The 21,396-nt window shown below is 48.9% G+C and overlaps 1 protein-coding gene across 3 annotated transcripts in view; it reads left to right on the top strand.

The window, feature by feature from the left end:
* The window catches only part of Efr3b (EFR3 homolog B), an 86,665-nt gene that overhangs the window by 25,113 nt on the left and 40,156 nt on the right, over positions 1 to 21,396 (top strand). For 2 of the 3 annotated variants that reach the window (XM_006981414.4, XM_076559583.1), the window contains exons 2-3: positions 15,095 to 15,171; positions 16,384 to 16,511. In XM_006981414.4, coding sequence (XP_006981476.1) covers positions 15,095 to 15,171; positions 16,384 to 16,511 — 205 coding nt within the window. Of the gene's footprint in view, positions 1 to 14,637; positions 14,657 to 15,094; positions 15,172 to 16,383; positions 16,512 to 21,396 lie in introns of those variants that run through there. The other variant, XM_076559582.1, reaches the window with a different exon arrangement.

Genomic DNA, 21,396 nt, shown 5'->3' with positions numbered 1-21,396 from the left:
CTTCAAAATGATGCCAGTGAAGTTCGCACTTAAATTATTTATGCAAACACATTTCAGCCATCTGGCCAAGTTTCACTGGGAATGCCTTTGTTGGCAGACATCACGGTGAAAGCATGTCCTGTGCCTATGTTTAGTGGGAACCGGCAAAAGAGATTACCGATGTGGGAAGCCTTTCTCCATTGTGTTCCCTGCAGATTACGTGGTAGTTTTCAGACTCTGGACCCAACTCGCCTTGTGTCTTGTGCCTGTTTCCCAAACCTATGGGAGTATTAATATTGTCATTCCGGGCTGTCGAGATGGCTCAGTGAGTAAAGGCACTTGCTGTGCAAGCTTGGTGACGTTAGCCCGATCCCTGGGACTCGCACCGTGGAAGGAGAGAATTGACTCCCATGGTTGTTCTGGCCTCCACGTGTGTGCCCCTGCTCCCACGCACAATAGACATAAACAGAATACACTGAAAACATTGAAACCCGCTGCGTTTTTCAAAATATATATTGTCGTTCCTTCCTGGGTGGGATGGGTTCTAATCCAGCTCTCTCAGGACCAGGGTGGCTTCCAAAGCCCTGTTGGAAATGGAGAGTCACCATTTTTGCCGGTAGTCCCAAGCTTTTGGCTTCTCCCTCTCTATGCTGTCGGCCAGGGTTTGGCCCTCTGGGCTCTCCGTCGTGTTCCTCTAGCCCTCCATCCTGGCTCTGGCTCCTTCTAGTCACTCTAAACTCAAATCCAGCCAGCCAGGTTTCTCTTCTGAGAGCCCAGAAGTCACCCCCGTCACCAGGCATCGGGCCCAAAGGCTGCCTTCCTCTCCCTCCTTAGCCCAACAAAGTGGCTAAAAGTGCCCCGGTCTTCAAGTCCTCTCCTGCTACAGTTGGGATCTGTCCTGTCCCCGAAGACACAATTCAGATGCTTGAGTCTTAACTCCTGCTTCTGTCTTTGGCCTCTGGAAATCCATCCTCAGGGACTACTCTGGAAAAATGAGAACAACTGTAACAGGCATACATTCTTTCCAGCGTTACTTTGTCATGACTTTGTCATGCGGTCGCGTGAAAGATGTAAACAAGATAAACATCAAAGAACTTGAAAAGGATGCAGTAAGTCTTGTGGGTCTCACCGGAGTTTGAAACACCCATTCAGAGTGCTACCTTGACAATGGGGGGAAACTCGTGTGAACTGGGAAGAAGCCCGCGTGTTTGGAAGTTAATTGTGGGAGTTACTTTGAGCATCTCCTGGAGACAAGGAAGCCAACAGAAAGCATGAACGATGTAGCGGATGTCACGTAGCTCTGTCCTGGTTCGGTGAATCCCGAGGCATGCTTTGCTATGTTGTATACTGTTCTTAGATGGTTGCTTTGTTTCTGTTTTAGGCAAGGTCTTTGCAATGTAGCCTTGACTGGCCTTGAACTTAGACTTACCAAGTGCTCTACTTCCCAAGTGCTGGGACTTGTACCTTTATTTATTAAATATATAATGTTAGCCTGCATGTATATACGTGTGCTATGTATGTGCCCAATGCCTTCGAAGGCCAGAAAAGAGTGTCTGATCCCCTGGAGCTGGAGCTAGAGATGGTTGTAAACCACATGTGGATGCTGGGAATTGAACCAGGGTCTTCTGCAAGAGCAATTAATACTCTTAACCTCTGAGCCATCTCTCCAGCCTATAAACTATTCTTATATATAGTGAAAACCATATATGTGTGTATATATATATATGCACCCACCCACACATATACCATATATATACACACCACATAGATACATACCATATATATAAAACCGTGTGTGTGTGTGTGTGTGTGTGTGTGTGTGTGTGTGTTCTTCCTCAGGACTTCGAGTCTGCAAGGATTCCCAAGCCAGCTGGGGTTCCTAGGCCACTTGCCCTTGTGACCCTTTGCTCAGCAGCCTCTCTTGCCTGGGTGACCCCTTTCCCCTCTTCACAGCTAGCCCTGCCTCCTTCAAGACGGGGCCTGGCTTCTGCCTCCCCTGAAAGTCACCCAGCCAGAGAAGCACATGCCCTCCTAGGAGCCTCTAACACAGGGGACCTTCCCAAAGACGCATCAGCACGCACCCACCACTGTTTTATTTCTGATTGGCTCTCATAGTCACTGGGGGGAGAAGGCACAACGACCATGCTGTGTTTTGTCACTACTTGATATCCCCACGGGACCCTTGTCACTGTGGGGAACCATGGTACTGGCAGTATATTGGCAAATCCTCTTCTTCCCCGTCCCCCACTAGTGGCCAACCTAGCACAAAGCTGATTGTCACATAAAGGGGAAGGCAGGGGAAGGTGTGATGTGATGTGGGGATGTGTTCTTGTGCCCCTAATGTGTAGATGAGGTTTCTAGATCCAGTCTCCTTGGTGACTCCCACCTCTACCTGCAGAACCATCTCTGCCTTTTTTATATTAAACTTAAAAAATTTTATTTGGGAATATAAATTACTAGGTAGTTGCAAAGAAACGCACAGAGAAGTCCCATGTACCCTTTCACCCAGCATCCTCCAGCACTGACGTGATGTGTAGTATAGTTCAGTCTTAATACAAGAAACTTGACATTGTCCACAAAGCGGACTTCGGTTTCGTCAGTTATAGATAACTTTACATCTTATGTTACTTTGAACATTTATTTATTGTGTGTACGGGAGTCTGGGTGTGTGTGTAAGCATGCTACAGATTGCAGTGGAAATCAGGGGACAGCCTGTGGGGGTCAGTTCTCTCCTTCTGCCGTGTGGGTTCTGGGGATCGAACTCAAGCTGTCAGGCTTGGTGGCAAGTGCCTTTACCCACTGAGCCGTCTCACCAGTTTTGTGGACAACTTTTGCTGTTGTTGTTTTGTTTTGTGACGGGGTTTCTCTGTGTCACAGTCTTGGCTGTCCTGGAACTCACAGAGACTCACCTGCCTCTGCCTCCCCAGTGCTGGGATTAAAAGCGTGTGCCACCACCACCTGGCTGTGGACAACTTTTTAAAAAACATTCCATCCCAGAATTTGTCTTTTTTCTACTTGAACACGCGTCCTCCACACCTGTGTGACATCCCCTTCCTCACTTCAGATCTTCCTATGCACAACTGCTCTGAAATTTGAGAGCTATCCAGTCCCTTTCCTTGCTTGCTTGTGGGATCTTGGGCCAATGAATTAACCCCTTTGGTTTTCTCATTTGAAGAGCGGCCATAACAACCTCATGGGACTTTTGGGTTCTAATGCAAAATGTTTTGGATAAGCACATAAAACAATACACACTCAGATATGGCTCAGCAGTTAAGAGTGCATTTGCATACGGCTCCTGCTGAGGACCCGAGTTCAGTTCCCAGCACCTATGTCGGGTAGCTCCCAGTGGCCTGTAACTCCAGCTCTGAAAGACCGGATGCCCTCTTCTGGCCTCTGTGAACACCTGTACTCATGTACATCTGTATTTGTGTGAGGACACAGACACAAATGCCTACACAGAATGAAAAAGTGAGTGCACTCAGGAAATGTGTTTTTCCTCTACCCTCTCCTACATTAACCGCTGCCTTTTTCTCACAATACAGTGGAATTCTTCTCTTAAGTAAGGTTCAAAATTACTCTCCCCTGACACCTTTCCCATCCCATCTCCAGTCTCCTCAGCAACCCGGTCTATGTGTGCATAACACTGAATGTGTATGAACCTGACTTTAATGTGTTTCATACTCCTTTTGAACATATTCGCATTTCTGCTTTTTTTTTTTTTTTTTAAAAAGATTTATTTATTTATTATGTATACAGAAGAGGGCACCAGATCTCATTACAGATGGTTGTGAGCCACCATGTGGGTGCTGGGAATTGAACTCAGGACCTCTGGAAGAGCAGTCGGTGCTCTTAACCTCTGAGCCATCTCTCCAGACCCCGCATTTCTGCTTTTTACCTAGCAACGCTATGAGGTATTTGCAGTAGAGACCTCAAATCTTTCATTTCTTTCATTTCTACAAGTCAACATATTGGAGAAGAGCCTGGGTTTGCCACCATCTGGAACACAAGGATAATTTTACCAGCCTCAGAGACTGTGTAAAGATGAACTAAAAGAAAGCAGAGTGGGGCGGCGGTGGCGCTCGCCTTTAATCCCAGCACTCGAGAGGCAGAGCCAGGCGGATCTCTGTGAGTTTGAGGCCAGCCTGGAGTATAGAGAGAGATCCAGGACAGACAGGCACCAAAACTACACAGAGAAACCCTGTCTCAAAAAACAAAGAAAAGAAAGAAGGGAGGGAGGGAGGGACGGAGGAAAGAAGGAAGAAAGAAAGAAAGAAGGAAGAAAGAAAGAAAGAAAGAAAGAAAGAAAGAAAGAAAGAAAGAAAGAAAGAAAGGAGGAAAGAAAGAAAGAAAGGAGGAAAGAAAGAAAGAAAGGAGGAAAGAAAGAAAGAAAGGAGGAAAGAAAGAAAGAAAGGAGGAAAGAAAGAAAGAAAGAAAGAAAGAAAGAAAGAAAGAAAGAAAGAAAGAAAGAAAGAAAGAAAGAAAGAAAGAAAGAAAGAAAGAAAGGAGGAAAGAAAGAAAGGAGGAAAGAAAGGAGGAAAGAAAGCAGAGTGTCCAGCATTGATGAGCTCGAAACCCACTGGCTGCTACCGGGGTTGTCCCTTCTGCTGTTTGCCCAAAGGGCTTTGTCCTTGGGCATCTGAGAGCATGAGTGTCATCTGGGTCAGGGTGGGCTTTCTTAATGGCTGTTTGTGCTTCACTCTGTGCTGGCTAGTTTCAGGTCAACTTGATACAGGTTGAAGTCATCTGAGAGGAGGAAATGTCACTTAAGAAACACCTCCATAAAGTCAGGCTGTAAGACATTTTCTTAATTACTGATTGGTGGGGGAGGGCCCAGCCCACTGTGGGTGGGGCCATCCCTGGGCTGGTGGTCCTATAGGAAAGCAGACTGAGTAAGTCATGAGGAGCAAGCCGGTAAGCAGCATCCCTCCATGGCTTCTGCATCAGCTCCTGCTTCCAGGTTCCTGCCCTGTTTGAGTTCCTGTCCTGACTTCCCTCAGTGATGAACAGTGATGTGGAAGTGTGAGCCAAATAAACCCTTTCCTCCTCCAGCTTGTTTTTGGGTCCTGGTGTTTCATTACAGCAACAGAACTGTAACTAAGACACAGGCCGAGCCTAAAATATAGAGGGGCTGGAGAGGTGGCTCAGTGGCCCAGATCACTTGTTGCTCTTTCAGAGGACCTGGGTTTGGTTCCCAGCACTCACATGGTAGCTCACAACCATCCTAGCTCCAGTTTCAAGGGATCCCATGCCCTCTTCTGACCTCCATAATACCAGACACTCTTGTGGTACACATATATGCATGTAAGCAAAACACTCATCCATAAAGGATACATATATCTTTACAAATTAAAAAAAAATAAATAAAATAACACCCCCCCAAAAAAAGTAGTGGCCTACACCTTTAATCCCAGCACTTGGGAGACAGAGGCAGGAGGATCTCTGTGAGTTTGAGGCCACACTGGACTACAGAGTGAGTTCCAAAGCTGCATAGAGAAACCCTGTCTCAAAAAACAAAAAAGCAAAAACAAATAAACAAAAATAAAAATAAAAATGAAGATAGGAGGCAGTGGTGGCCAGTCATTTTCTGCTATTTTATTTTATTTTTTGAGACAGGGTTTCTTTGTGTAGCTTTGCGCCTTTCCTGGAACTCACTTTGGAGACCAGGCTGGCCTCGAACTCACAGAGATCCGTCTGCCTCTGCCTCCCGAGTGCTGGGATTAAAGGCGTGTGCCACCACCGCCGGCATTTTTCTGCTATTTTATTTCCTTCTATCCTGACGCCTTTCTCCTAAGTTGGGAAATAATTTATTTGTGTGTGTATGCCTCTGTACGTGTGTGGGTCGGTGTGTGTGGGTCTGTGTGTGTATGTTTGTGTGTATCTGTGTGTGTGTCTGTGTCTCTGTCTCTCTCTGTCTGTGTGTGTGTGTGTGTGTGTGTGTGTGTGTGTGTGTGTGTGTAAGTGGAGGCCAAAGGTTGCTGCTGGGTTTATGTTCTGAGACAGGGTCTCTCACCGAACCTGGAGCACACCAGTTGGCTACACCAGCTGGCCAGCAAGCCCCAGGGATATGCCTATGTCTGCCCCTTCTACTCTGGGGTTACAGGCGTAGGGTACCACACTCATTGTTTAAGTTGTTGCAGGGGATCCAAAATCTAGTGAGCACTCTAGTGACTGTGACTTCTCCCCAACCACAGAAATGTTAATAATAATTACGTGAAAAAGAAAGAAAAATCATAATAATTTACGTGAAACTGGGACTGTAACTAAGTTGGTAGAGTGCTGGCCTAGCATGCACAGAGTTCATATCATATATCCATAGCCCACTCATCCAGTACTGCATAAACCTTGCAGAGTTGTGCATGCCTATAATCCAAGCTCTTGGGAAATGGAGGTAGAAGAATCAGAAATTCAAAGCCTTCCTCAACTACATGGAGAGTTCGAGGCCAGCCTGGACTACTAAGTGAGCTCCAGGAAAGGCACAAAGCTACGCAGAGAAACCCTGTCTCGAAAAACCAAAAAAAAAAAAAAAAGCCTTCCTCAACTACATGGAGAGTTCAAGGCCAGCCTGGGCTAGAGACTCTGCCGATGCCGATGATGATAATGATGGTGGTGGTGGTGATGATGGTGGTGGTGGTGGTGGTGGTGATGATGATGATGACAGAGGAATGATTCAGTCAGTGATTAAGGGCATTTATTCCTCCAGAGGACCCAGGTTTGGTCCTCAGAATCCACATTGGTTCATAACCTTCCGTAATTCCAGTTCCTGGGGATTCAATGCCCTCTTCTGGCCTCTGCAAGCACCAGGTACAAATGTGATATGCATCTGTACATACAGGCAGTACACTCACACACATAAAATAATAAAGCTAAGCTGGGAGGTGGTAGAACACAGGAGCCTTTAATCCCAGCACTCGAGAGACAGACAGAAGGGGATCTCCGTGAGTTCAAGGCCAGCCAGCTCTACAGATCAAGTTCCAGGACAGCCAGGGATACACACAGAGAAAGCCTATCTTGAAAAACAAAAAACAACAACAAGAACAAAAATCTAAATCGTAATCATCAGTTGTTGCAGTACCACGTGGTGGTGGTGATGATGGTGGTGGTGAAGATGATGAAGGCTGATAGCAACGGAGTGTTTATCTTGTAGCAGAAACCGTGCTAGTGGCTTCTGGTTTCATAGCCCTGAGAAACAGACTTCCTCAGTCCCATTTCACAGATGCATAGGCCAAGGCACACAAAGGCTTAGACACCTTGCCTCGGTTTGTAGAGCTATCAGAGCTGGAACTGGGGTTTGAAAACCAGGCCATCAAGCCCCCCTGGACACGGCTGAGATAAACGTTTCCTACTGTCTGCGGTCCCAAGAGTCAGACAATTGGAAGAGATTCTGTTTGGTTTTATTTGTTATCTGTTTGGAAAGTGGTGCTAAAACCCCCAGGGGAAGCCCACAGGTAGTAACGAATTGAAGTCCTGACATGAAATCAATCGTACACGTTTCTTTTAAAATTCCCATTCTCAATTAAGGTGGCAATCAGATTACCCGAGATTGGCTGGGAAAGCGGGGAGCGTCTTGGAGGCTCTGGAGCGTGAAAGGTCAGCCTGCTGCTGCCAGCTCCTGGCTAGGCTGACTCCCTGGGGAGAATTCAGCTGCTGCAGAATTCTTCTTTCAGTGAGGTCTGTCTAGAAACCAATTCCTGACTCCTTCCCCGAATTCATTTTCACCCGACCCTTCTCTTGTTCTTCTCCATCCATAATCTTCCCTGGGTGAAGACCGGTGATGGTACCCCACTGTTGTGCCTCCCAACCACATACCTGTCCTGCAGCCGCCTGGCGCCGTCAATGTCCTTATCACCAACCGATCAGACCCAGGCTCTGCCTGTGTGGCTCCCTGGCTTTAATTACCCAGGGCAAATGGCTGCCTCGCTCTGAGTAATGAGAAATCGGGAACAACAGGGAATGATTAAATAAATAAGTCGGCGTCTGGTCAAAAGACGGAATAATAAAAGCAGCCATTAAAGTTTGGAACATCAACAACAAAATATATCTAGTGAGAAGGTCACAGTATTCCTGGTCCAAGGAAGAAAGGACGCTTTGACAGCAGCAGCCCATGGGACCCGAATTTCATGCATGTATTTTAAAAATACGTGAAACCTCAGCGACAAATCTAGAGCCAAAGCCCCACCTTGTCAATCACCATCTCCGAGTGATGATTACAGGGTTTCCATTCACTTTTACTTCTTTATAAATGTGTTCCCGAGAGCATGATGTCTTTTTCAAGCAAGGGAAAAGGGGGCCATGGCTACGGGAAGTTTGTTCCTTTCTCCCCCAGCGGTGGCTTGAGTTCTCATCACGTGCTCTACTGCTAAGGATCCAAGTCTGACCTCATTAGGTGGTTTTCTGGGTTCAACCAACTCAGAGATAACTTCAGTTTGCCGGACCCTTGGACTCACCAACTCTGTGGGGGCCTCATATCCCCAGCTAAAGGGTGGGACCCTTGGTGGCTGCATGTGTTTATATTGAACTTCCTTCTCCTGGCCACATGGCCCAGCCAGTGCCCTCCAGCTGCCGGGGTTTAACCAGCATTCACACAAGCTGGGTCCTCATGGGACGTACCACATGGGGGTGACGCGCCTTTCTCTCTGAACTTTGTCCCATTTCCTCCAATTCATCTGAAAGGGCTGTCTGTGCCATTAGCCCTGGGTTTAGACTTTATTGTGAATTGTTGTGTTTTTTTTTTTTAATTCCATTTGTTTTGGTAGGGATGACCAAGTCTAGCCCTTGTTTTTACAGGGAGATTATAGAAGAAAATAAATATGGACTATTTTGAGCAAAAGGCTTTGTGTGTGTGTGTGTGTGTGTGTGTGTGTGTGTGTGTGTGTGTGAATGGGGATAATGGAGCTCATGTTTTTAAGACAGAAAATGAGAGCCAAGAGGAAAGGAAGGACTTCCCTGGGTCTCACGCCGATCAAAGGCAGGTGAAGTTCCCCTCACGTCAGCCTTCCTCTTGGGCCTGCTGTGCTCAGGATACTGTACAGAGGTCAAGGTTGCAGGACCCAAAGCCTGGGCAATTTACAGTTTTTCTAGAGGAAGAAAAAATGAATCACTGAAATAACAGTCTGAACGGCCAGCCGGGCTCTGCCTGTGTGCCTCAGTGCAAAGTATACACATGCGCAGACTCCAGCTGGTGGGGGCGGGGGGAGCAGCGGGTGGGAGGGATGGCTGCTGGCAGAGGTGTGAGGGATGGAGGCGTCCAGGGAGGTCCAGGTCCTGAGTCAGGGTCACCCCCCACCCTAGCTTGTACCCAGCATCCCTGTCACTTCATTTGCTTACTGCATGCTCCACTCCCTGTTCCTGTTAGGACGTTCTGTTATGCAGTCTGGCCTCTGAGCCTTGGGAGGCAGAGAATTAACAAAAGCACCTATCCTGGAGGACGGCTGAAGGACAGGGTGACCTCCACCTTGAGTGGGCTTCCCTGGGTGAATGCTATGTGCGAGGTTTGCGATGTTGATGCAGACATGGAAGGCCCGCTAACTCTTCTGCTGGGAAGCAAACCAAACCAGAGCCACCTGAAGGCTACGGATGAAACGGATGAAAACAAGAAGACTGGCCGGTGGCCGGATTGATAGGATAGCGTCAGGCGCCCAGGGGGATTCTAATCAAGTGACAAAGAGCAATCCAGAATGAGCGGGGGGGTGGGGGGGTAGCTGAAGATGCATCTTAGTTATAGTATAATGAGGGAATTAGGAAGCCTCCTGGCAAAGAGACGTGTGCTGTGAGATCTTGGGCAGGATAATCTCTCAGATCCTCCCTCTGTCTTACAGGATCATGCCAGGTTCTATGTGAAATACTTACAAAGTACTTGGCCCAAAGCCAGTGGTGAACCCTGGGGTTTGAAATATTACAGATGAGCCTGAGGGAGCCAGAGGCAGTGAGGGGAGGGGGCGAGCAATACAGAGGGGATGGACTCTCTTGTGTCCTGGACCTGTAGGTCATGTGGGCTGAGAAGATGTCACCAGAGGAGGCCTAGATTTGGAAAAGTTCGCGATGTTTAGGATTGGGGATTTTTGTTCCCATCTCCCGCTTGTCCCAGGCAGTTCTGGCCAAAAGAACAGATTGGTCCAGAACCCAGGATGGGGGCAGGCGGAGCCCAGGAGGAAAGGCTGCCATGGATAGGAGTTGGCAAGGCTGACGATGTTGGCCAGATGATGTTGCCAGCAGCCAGGGCTGTTTGCCATCAGATCTAGAACACCCAGAGTGGGGCCAGCGCCCTCACCATGGCTGCACACCAGTCCCTGAGGAGCATTTAAAGCCCGTGCCCATCCTTAGAGGGGAAGGGTCATCTGATGGGGTCATTGGGACCACACAGAGGCCAGGAGGTAGGGGGGAGACCAGGGTATGTGGCATGGGCAGGTAGGAGACCCCTCTGACCTCCGGTTCCCCGTCTCCAGCATGCCTGCTTCAAAGACCCTGTTTTGTAGAAAGATGGGACCCCAGAGCCATGAACTGTGAGCTGGAACTGGAGCGTCGGAGGTAGCGGCAGCCCTGTGGGATTCAAGGCCGAGATCCTTCCCAGAGCCTCCAAGGCCAAGGCAGGCGTTTATGGAACTGTTGCCGAGTGCTTTAATGCGTCTTTGATGGCTTACAAGTTTAACCCCATGGGCTTTTCCTCAGCCACAGCTGTGGCTTTCATTCATGAAGTAATGTACCTGCACCTCCTACCAACCTTCACCTGGCTGGTCCTGGACTAGAGCAGACACTGTCCTCACCCTTGACCAGCTTACCTGCAGGGGACATGATGTGGACACGGATGGAGGGAGTCATTTGGGGAACGTGCTATGAAAATGGATGAATTGATGCAGGAAATTAAAAGGGAATGGAGTCAAGGGAAGCTCCCCCAGTTAGGTTGTGTGAAACCCCCTTGAGAAATGAGCGAAGTTCTCCTCCCCCCAAAAAATAGTGGGAAGAACATTCTGTAAGGGAGAATCTTCCATACAAATGTCCTTGTGAGGAGTCCTTGCATCTGGGCTGAGGAGTCCTAGGGGAAAAGGAGGAGAGGGGGCCAGGACAGTCTGACCATGCTTGATTTTCAAGTTGTTGGGTGCCACTGAAGCCTTGTAACTGGACAGTCTCTTAAATTCTATTCATCGCTTGATTTTCAAGTGTCCAGAGGTACTATATATATATAAAGCAGGAAGTTGGCCAGGCTACTTTTCCTTCACTTTCCTTAAAATAGGTATAAAAGATTAGGCGGGTGAGGTCTTGGTGACAAGAACATCCTTTAGAGAGTCAGTCGCCTTTGGTGCATGGAGATTGCATCTGCCAGGCACGATCTCCAGAGAGTGAGCGATGGCCTTGGTGGAGAACAGTTCCCTCCTGGAAAGAAAATGGATGAGGATTAAAAGGGACAATATAGGCACGTGGCCGCGAGCTGATCTCCACCCACCTCAGTGTGTGAACATTAAGAATCAGTGCTCTCAGGAGCGAGATTAAAGAAACAATAGACAAGCCTATTGCTTTCTTGGCAGGATTGTGTCTCCTTTAAATTCACCTGCTCTGAGGCAGGCAGAAAACTCAGGGAGAGGCTTGTGGGTTTCCCAGCACCTCCTTTACCTGCTTCAGGTCCCAGAGGCCAGGCCTGAGCCCAGCGCCTCGCCGCCCCCCCCCACTCCCCACCCCAACCTCCCATCTCCGCTCTTCCCCTTACCTCCAGGTTGCCCAGGAAATACAGAGGCTATATAACACCTACTGCCCTATGACTGAGATTCAGAAAAATTCACTCTAGCTATATGACCGTGACTGTTCAGTTCCTAAAAGGATGCGGATAAGATGCCGATGCAATCCCAGCCCTGCACTGAGTGTCCCGTTGACTCTTCTGTTGGGACGCGCCGAGCTACACAGCTTTATATTTACCATGCCGTGAACTGCGTATAGCTGACCAAACCATTGTTTTGTTTCCGAGGGTTCCCTCCCTCCTAAACCAGGTTCTTCATCTCACATCCCTACCTTATTTTAAACCCTGTAAAGGTTTAAGAACAAACAAAACTCCAGCACCCAACAGAACAGAATGGGTCTCAGACACCTGTGAGCCGGTTTTTCTCATATAAACACCCCGACACCCAAATGTCTAGAAGGTTCTACAGTTAGGGATTATTTCCTTCGCCTTCCAGGCTTTAAAACAAAACAAACAAAACCGAACCAAAAACATGTGCCTTCTAGAAGACTGCTTCTCAGACGCCAGCAGCTTGTGAATTGGTTAATTAGATGATCCCGGGGGAATGGGAATTTAGTTTTCGGGGGCCGCTCATGAGATCCATCGGAGACCAGTGTCAAGCCACCTGAAAGCTCCGGTGTCTGGGTTTGGAGGACCCTAGGAAAGAGGCAGAGAAATAAGGAGGGGATGAAGGTGCTTTATGGAAAACTGGTAGAGATGACAGGCTCTCTTGGTGGTTTCTCCCTCCCCACCCCCACCCCAGCAGGTGTTTCTTCTAAAACCCTCCCCTCCCTCCCCCCCCATCTCCGGCAGCGCGATGGTGCTTCAGGGCATTACAGTGCAGCTTCGGTGGTCTCGCACAGGCAGACCACCCCCAGGACTTCAACCCTAGCTTTTCTGGCTGTGGCCCATTCTAGAGGCCACTCACAGACACCTGTTTCCTCCAGTTCTGTGAGGCGCTACTGTACTCTGGGTTCCTTGCTTGTGTGTCTGAACCCCACATTCTTACCTTGTCCTCTCGCTTCTAGGAGGTAACTCACGTCTTGCTGGACTCTGCCTTCCCTTGTCCTGTCTTGATACGTCACCAGTCTTGGGTGGCCCACCCACACAGCTCCCTGATTAGACATCCCTGTACCATCCTGCATATGACATCGGGGTGGGTCTTTATTGTCGCCTGTTACTCAGATGACGCTCAAAGATTCCTGTTAGCCTGGGCACAGCGGTCCTCGGTCTGGCCCTGCCTGGTCTTTGCGTCTCCTCTTCTAGGATGTTAAGAAAGATGCAGTGTCTCTCATGCCCCCCTAACTGGGGAACTATTACCACAGATCTGGAAGGAATTGTGAATTTGGGTTAAATTATTCAAGGTCATGCAGTAAGTAACCAGAAGAACTGGGGTTTCAACCCGGGCATCTCTCTGTCTGACTCTCGAGCCTAAATTACTTAGCCCCAGTGCTCTGCCACTTTACGGACTCCAAGAGATGCCAGTGACTGGCGCCTCAGTATTGCCTAGCCGTGGGTGGAAATGCAGCTTCTCGGGCCCCACCCCCAAGTTCGCGTGCACTCTCCTGCTCCCAACTCAATTTGTATTTCCCTTTTGCACGTGTGCTCTGAGTTTTCCTAGCTTGGTAACTATGTAACCCATCCAGCCCTGGTACAGTGGTTACCTGCTTGGTCTCTGATTTGGGGAGACTAAATCCCGGTTGGCCACTGTAGAGGTCTAGGCAGGTCATTTAACCTCTTCATGTCTCAGTTTCCTTATTTGTAAAGCAGGGATAAATATAGATATAAACACCCTCATGGAGTTGTTCTAAAGATTTAATAAGTTGCCATATGTCTGTCCTGCCTGGGCACCTGGAGAAAGTGTCCAAAAATCTGGGCCAGACAGATGATGGTGTATATATAACCTTAAACCATGGTCTTTGAGTCTGGTGACCAGGAGAGCTTGGGGTAGCCGTGAGCGAGGGCTGCCTTATGAGGCAGGGGTGAGACTCACAGAAGGTAGTTCCCTGCTAACCTGCCTCTGGCTACCTTGCACTTCTTCAAGTTCACATCCATTCCCACATACCCAAATCATGAAGTCTGAAGCCCAAACCATGGCTGTCTCCTCCTCCTGGCTGGCTGCCACCCAGACTTCCCAGCCGGAGCTCCCTCGCAGCGTCTTCCACTGGCCCATGCAGAGCTCTTTGTGTGGTGAAGGAATTCCCACCAAAGCAATTCATTCTTTTCTCGGTCACCCCTCATCTTCCCAGTGAACATTTGCATTTCAAGTAGAAGGCATGAGCAAACACAACTCATTTATAATTGGCGGGTGGACGGGGCATTTTTGTGGGGTGGACTTTCCCAAGCCCTGATAGGCTCCTCTGTGATACAGACACCCCTCCACTTTCTACCCACCCCCAACTCTCTTGGCACGAAGGCTCTGGGGTGCAGCAGAGGACAGTCTTGCCTGGGAGAAGGCTAAAGAGAAACAGTTTCTAGAAGCTTCCATTTGATACATGAAGTTATTTTTCCAGTTCGTTTTACTGGTGATTTCCGGACACCATTGGTTTCTCAGCCTCAGAGATCCTGAACAGGGTCATTTGGGGCTTCTTGGTGGAATAAATTTTAACTTTGTAAAACCCTGCTGCATTGTTCTTGGTCTTTCCGTTTGGCCAGGGGACCAGGGAAGGGCTGGCATGGAGAACTAGCCCAGCTCTTCTACGCAGTTTCAAATACCACAGACAAGAGCCTTAGAAATTCACTGTCTGTTAATAGTTAATGATCCTGTCCATTCATCATCGTGTCGTGACCATTCAGCAGAGGGAGTGGACAGGAAAGGACACTGGAGGAGACTGAGGCTCAGGAAATAGGGAGCTGGGAGCCAGTGAGGGCAGGAGGAGCAGTCACCCACCCCCACCCCACGCCCACCCCCACCCCCCACCCCCCGTGTGGCCTTTATCCTCCCAGGATATTCTAGACTCATGGGCTGCAGCGGTAGGTTTTATAGTCTAATCCCAGAAATTCATGGTGTGTGTGTGTGTGTGTGTGTGTGTGTGTGTGTGTGTGTGTGTGTGTGGTGTGTGGTGTGTGTGTGTGTGTGTGTGTGTGTGTGTGTGTGTGTGTGTGTGTCAATGGTGGCATGGCAGCACTTGGCCTTCACATGAGGTCTTATCCTCCAGGTGTTCTTCTGAGGTCTGGCTTCCTCCTCTGAACACCCCACTCTGTCCCATCCCTAAACCAAAGACAAACGAAAGACCAACGTCTTCGCCTGTGGGAATTAGTGGGAGACCTCCACCCTGGGAAAAACAAGGCCCTTGGCCCACCAGTCCTGGTTTCTTTCCTCAGAGGTCCTGGATCTCCAGTCTCTGCAGCCTCCTGAGAAGGCTTCACTCTTAGTTTTTGTGTTTGTTTTGTTTTGTTTCCCCATTCCAGGTGTGTGCGGCTGCTGTGGAGCCCTTCGTCCCAGGTACAAGAGGCTGGTGGACAACATCTTCCCTGAAGATCCTGAGGTGGGTCACCTTAAGGGCTGCATGGGCTGCTGACTAGGGAAGGCCTTTGGGCAGCGGCTCTTCCCGGCCCACAGCCTGAGGATGGCGGGCGGCTCTGTCGCACGGAGGATGAGGACGTTTGACTCTTTGGAAGGCTGGGTGCGCAGAAGGGCTGTTAGGAATGTCTTGGGCTGTGGCTGTACGGTTGACACATCTTTCTCACCCTGTCTCAGTTGCTCACTCTCCTGATGGAAATGTTTTCCCGTCACTTAGGGAAGACGTGCCCCTGTCTAGCGTTTGGCTCGGGAACCCGTGTCTCTCCCCAGCTCCCTCTGGCATCTGTCAGGTGTCTGGCTGTGCATCGCACAGGAGGCCTGGCTGCTTGGCTTCCAAGCCGTCACTCTGTGTGTCACTCTGTGTTATGCATTGTGGCCTGGGGATGTCGGGATTTGATGCATTGGCCGTGATATTTGAGAATCACTGGCCTCTTCTGCATGGGCAGCTGGAGGATCCTGTTTCTAATATCCTCTGGAGAATTCCCTAGGAGCTGCGAAATTGCCTCCTTTGTGTCTTAGTGGTGACTATCCACACGCCTTAATTCTGAGTTACCTTTAATGATGCCTTGTCCTTCATCCACACCAGTGTGTGTCTCTACACCCACAGGTATATCCATTAATGCATATACACACAGGCACACAGACCTACCTCTGTCCATATTTGTATGTATGGGGTGTATGCCTGTATGCAAATGTGTGCAGGTACACTTGTCTGGGCATGCATGTATGGAGGCCAGAGATTGACAACAAGTACCTTTATCACGCTCCACCATGTGTTTTGAGACAAGTCTCTCACTGAACCTAGAGTTTGCTATTGTGGTTAAACTGGGGACAGTGAGGCTCAGGGAGCCCCCCTGTGTCCACGCCCAGCCAGCTCTTAGGAAGTGTTTAGGTTACAGGCACAAGAGCTGCTGTGTGCAGCTTTTACAGGTTCTGGGGAACTTGAACTCAGACGCTCATCCTTGTACAGCAAGTACTATGCTATTTACGGTATCTTCCCAGCCCCATGCTTGGAGGCCAGAAATGCTGTTTTCATCCTTTCGACATTCCTGATGCCCGGCCCCTGTATAATAGACACCCTGTAAACATCAGCTCCGTTGAATTGGTATTTGCTCCAGACTGGAGCCTTCCCACCGTACGGGGGCCATGGTGATCTTAAGCTGCCTGTCTTCTGCAGGATGGTTTGGTGAAAACCAACATGGAGAAGCTGACCTTCTATGCCCTCTCGGCTCCAGAAAAGCTGGATCGCATTGGTGCCTACCTCTCAGAGAGGCTCATCCGAGACGTGGGGCGCCATCGCTATGGGTAAGCCAAGGAAGGGATTTTCAGAAATTGCGTTACGTTTTTAGGGTAAGATGGTGTAATAACATTTCAAGAAAAAAAGTATGGGGTGAGCTATTGGATAGACTGAGGAAGGCAAGACCGGGACCAAGGAGGGTGGGTTTACATGCGCCTCCTGAGGCAGGTGAATTTGGATGATTCTGCGGACATTTGGGAAGGGGACATGCTGGCTCCATAGGAGTAGCCATTTGGCATCATCACTGAGTCCTCGTGTGCCCACGTAGAGCTTACATGGTCAGTCTGACTCTCAGGGTGCTTATTCTCACCGACCTGGCTCCCCTTACTGTCTGAGGCAGGAAGGTGGAGCCAGCCATGTTCTGAGAAGGCAAGGTTGGGGTGGTTTGTCCACTAAAAAACACACTTTAGAGAGAAAGGGCTGGGGTGTGGCTTAGTGTCTGGCGTGTCTTAGGAGCCTTGGCTTCAATCTCTAGTGGAGCACATCTGTGATCCCAGCACTCGGGAGGTGGAGGCAGGAAGATCCAAAGTTCTAGGTCATCCCCAGCATCAGAGCAAGGCTAGCTTAGGAAATGTGAGCTGCCGTCTCAAAACAAGACAAAAATACACTTCAGTGAGATCTTTATCATCTTCATCTTCTGAGAGGAAAGGACTTGGTGTGTTTCAGAGAGAGAAGAAATCTTAAAATGATCAATACATTTATCTATTTAAATTTTTTTAATTTTACATATCAGCCACGGATTCCCCTGTTCTCCCCCCCTCCCCCCCCAACCACCCCCCATTCCAACCTCCTCCAGGGGAGTCCTTGCTATTTAAATCTTGATGTCAATTTTATTTATTTATTTATTTATTTGGTTGGTTGGTTGGTTTTTGGTTTTTGGTTTTTGGTTTTTTGAGACAGAGTTTCTCTGTGTAGCCCTGGCTGTTCTGGAACTTGCTTTGTAAGCTAGGCTGGCCTCAAATTTGTAGAGATCCTCCTGCCTCTGCTGGGATCAAAGGCGGATGCCACCACCACTCGGCCAAAACCATCAGATTTTTAAAACTGAACATCAAAGATAAATATTAACAACAAATAAAGTGAAGGATTCAAGGTCGCACATTAGTAACATCATAGGGAAAAGATTATAAAGGGTCCACTCGGAGGGCCAGTGTCGCCTAGATAAGTCAGACTTACAGTCCGTGCCCAAACTCCTGGACCATCCTATCACATTCACTTTTTTCTAAAAGTAAATATTCCAGTACTAATCAGGAAATACCAAAAAAAAAAAAAAAAAAAAAAAAGAGGCATTTTCACACTTTTCTGGAAAGAGAACAAATCGGTTAAAATTTTCTAGGTCATGAAATATGTGTCTAGATCTTCAAAACTCTAGTCCTTTTCCGCCCGTGGCTTCCCAAGGAAACCATCTCAACACCTCTACCTTATACCCAGAGACGGTTTTTGCTGTGTTTTCTGTCTGTCCCCAAAAAACCCAAACCAAACCAACGGAGTCTCGGCTTGTCCAGGCTGCCTTCGAACTAACTATGTAGCTGAGGATGACCCGGAACTCTGGATCCTCTGCCTCCTCATAAGTACTGGAGCGCAAATGTGGGGCTCCATGCCCAGACCATAGTGCTTTTTATAACAATGAAAAGCTAGACATGGCCTAAGCGTCTGGCGAGAGAGAACCCCAGTAAGTTATGGTTTGTATCGTATGATAAGATGATAGAAATGGAGTTTATAAGGATCCCTATCTAATGATATTAAAAATAGGAAAGCTTAGACTCTAATGGCCATGTACTAAGTATTTAAAGTGAAAAAAATATATCAACAAATCTCAGTGACTAAAAACTGAAGTCCAAATGCCGATGTGTTCAGAGCATTCATCTGTGAGTGGCACAGTTGGAGGACTTTGTTTGTCTCATTGCGTTTTCTGTTGCCTACACATTGACTGTTGGACATGTCACAACAGTAGAGTGGACCTCAGTGTGCATTGTGCCTGCTCCTGCCCTGCAGCCATGATCACGTAATTCATAGGCCAAATAGCTACCCAAGTTCGAGGCCAGCCTGGGCTACCAAGTGAGTTCCAGGAAAGGCGCAAAACTACACAGAGAAACCCTGTCTGGGGGAAAAGAAAGAATCAAGTCCAGAGCCAGGTGGTGGTGGCACACGCCTTCAATCCTAGTACTCAGGAGGCAGAGGCAGGCGGATCTCTATGAGTTTGAGGCCAGCCTGGTCTACAGAGTGAGTTCCAGGACAGCCAGGACTACATAGTGAGACCCTGTCTTGAAAAACAAAACTAAAACAAAACAAAAAATCACCTCCAGGCTCCTCAACTTCTAGCGTCTCTTCCACCGCCCAGCCATGCCCACCACACCTATTATATAACCAATACCAGACAGACTGGCTGGACAGTCCTCAGGTTGAGAAACCAAGGGCCATCAGTAAATGCTGGGGTTGGGGAGGAGGCTGGGCACCAAACTGGGGCTTTGTGTATACTAAGGATGTGCTCTCCCGCCAGCTCTGGCAACTCTTAAGCCAGGCTATCTCTTCTGATGTGAAAACAAAAACGCGAACTAATATGTTTCCACGACCATGCTCTATATAATAAAATTAGGTTGCCACTCCATGAGAGGAGGAGCGTGGACGCCTTGTGCATGCCGATTACATAACTCCTTGCCTTGACGGACTGTAGAGCACATTTCAAGCAAGGAAAAATGGCTTCAGCCTAGACTGAACCAGACGCCTACCATGCCAGCGACAGCATTAAACATTTAATACCGATTCTGCCCGAGCTCTCTGCAGTCATGTTTCTGGTGATTAAAAATGTCCATAGCTGACAGAGCCTCTTCGAATCCTGCCTCTCTGCTCCTGGAATGACAATTCAAAATTGGCATCATCCTGTTAAAAATAGCCCCTCGCAGCGTCTAGGTATTTAAAGCCTGAAGGAGGACTTTGATCATAAACATTTGGAGAAATGTCTGTTAGGATCCTCTTTTTCTCTTTGCCCTTCTGCGGCTCCCTGCCCAACACCCTGGCCTCTTCCTTGTCCTGGGTGGGGGCCTTGGAAGAGCAGCATTTTCACATCAGTGACAGGAGCTGTGTCTTCCTAGCATGATAGGGGTGGCTATTTTTTTTTCCTTGGTTTTTCAAGACAGGGTTTCTCTGTGTAGTTTTGGTGCCTGTCCTGGATCTCATTCTGTACACCAGGCTGGCCTCGAACTCACAGAGATTCGCCTGGCTCTACCTCCTGAGTGCTGGGGTTAAAGGTGTGTGTCACCGCCGCCCGGCTAGGGGTGACTATTTATGGTTTGGTTCTATGGATATGAACCTTGGACCACCTTCTCATGACCTGTGAACCCCAGAACCATCTCCTCATGGCCCCTGACTTTCTGCACACTGTCACTGTGTCACTGCCGTACGGGGTCCTGATTCCTGAGTGTCTGGCCCCAGAAGGATGTCAGCTGTGAGCAGGGAGAAGAAGATGGGCGAACTTCAAGTTGTTGGTATAAAGGGTGGTGATAGGCAAAGGAGCCAAACCCCAGCGTTTCTTACGCTTCTCTCCTTCCTTTCAGTCTCTTTCCAGATCAGCCCAGCGTCCCTAGAAACAGGGGCACAAGGGAAGGATGACTGTGCTGAGTGAGACAAGTCACAAGGGGCACCAAGTATAGACCGCGGTGTACGGGATATCTTATTAGACAGTATCTGAGGTCCCCAGTGTCTGCAGATCTGCCCCAGCCCAGGGCTCAGCACCGAGGATGGAGACGAGATGACCCAACATTGTTTTCTAGAGGGATCTGAAGCTGGTGGGAGAGTGGTTTGACCCTTCAGAAGAGTGTGTTGCAAACTCTGCTTGATGGGGAGGGTCAGCCTGCTCTTCCTTAGCTGGGGCCAAAACTGTCTTCCCTGTTCCCGGGCTTCTAAAAAACTCAGAAAGTTGAATTCAGGAATGGGCTGAGAATAGACAGAATACACAGAATGCGTAGAGTAAGAGGCCCTTTATCCAGGGACTCCAGGTCCATCTTTCCTCTCCATCTGGGTGGGGCTCCCAGCCTACTCATCCCACACTTCTTACGCTACAGACCTTTCTCTGGTTTTCCTGGCTACTTCTGATCTGGAACAAGGTGTCCAGGCAGAACCAGCCTCCCCAGGAACTCCACAGAGGGACTTCTCGTCTGACTCGTAGGCATAAGGCACTCTGGGTATTTTCCTCTGCGGCTGTCATTCACCTTCTGTGTTGGTTCCTGAGCTTGGCTTCTGGTTGTAACCTACCCAGCATCCTCCTCTGCTGCCCGGGATTCCCAGTCTGTTCCAGGTCACTTACGTACCTTTCATCTTCATCTTCCATGCGGGGCATATCTGGGGTCAATGTTTGCTGCGGCGGCAGCCTATACCTTCTTCCCCCATGGTCCAGCTCCATCCTGGTCCGCTCTGCCCCAAGTACCCACAGAGGCCAGTTTGGACTCTCAGACCTATTATTACTGTGGATCCCGTGAAGAACTTGGATCTCTGTGATGGTAACAATAATGCTTAAGAAGTTGAGAGGCCTTCTGGAATCTTCTCTTGCCACCCACCCCACCCCGTTCCTCTATTTATTTCATTTAAACTCTATTAGAAATAAGATGTCAGGACAAAAATGCTGGCATGACCCATTAAAAAAAAAGGGGGGGGGATTTCTCTTTGCCTATCGTTTTCTAACTGTGCCTGGTGACTTGGCCGTGTCCAGGTATCCCTACAAGGAAGCTTGCCCCCCCCCACCCCCCCCCACCCCGCACCTGTCCTCTCTGGCATGTCCCTTCTGGCTGGGGCCCCAGCCAGTTTTCTTTTCCAGCTTGGGTGGCTTGAACTCTCTGCAATGCCAGGCCTGCCAGAGGCGTCTTAGCTGTGGCTGTGCCCGTCTGGGGAGGTCAAGGTCAT

The sequence above is a fragment of the Peromyscus maniculatus genome, chromosome 22, assembly GCF_049852395.1.
Source record: "Peromyscus maniculatus bairdii isolate BWxNUB_F1_BW_parent chromosome 22, HU_Pman_BW_mat_3.1, whole genome shotgun sequence".
NCBI classification, from domain to species: Eukaryota; Metazoa; Chordata; class Mammalia; order Rodentia; family Cricetidae; genus Peromyscus; species Peromyscus maniculatus.
This window is presented reverse-complemented; position numbering and strand designations above follow the sequence as displayed.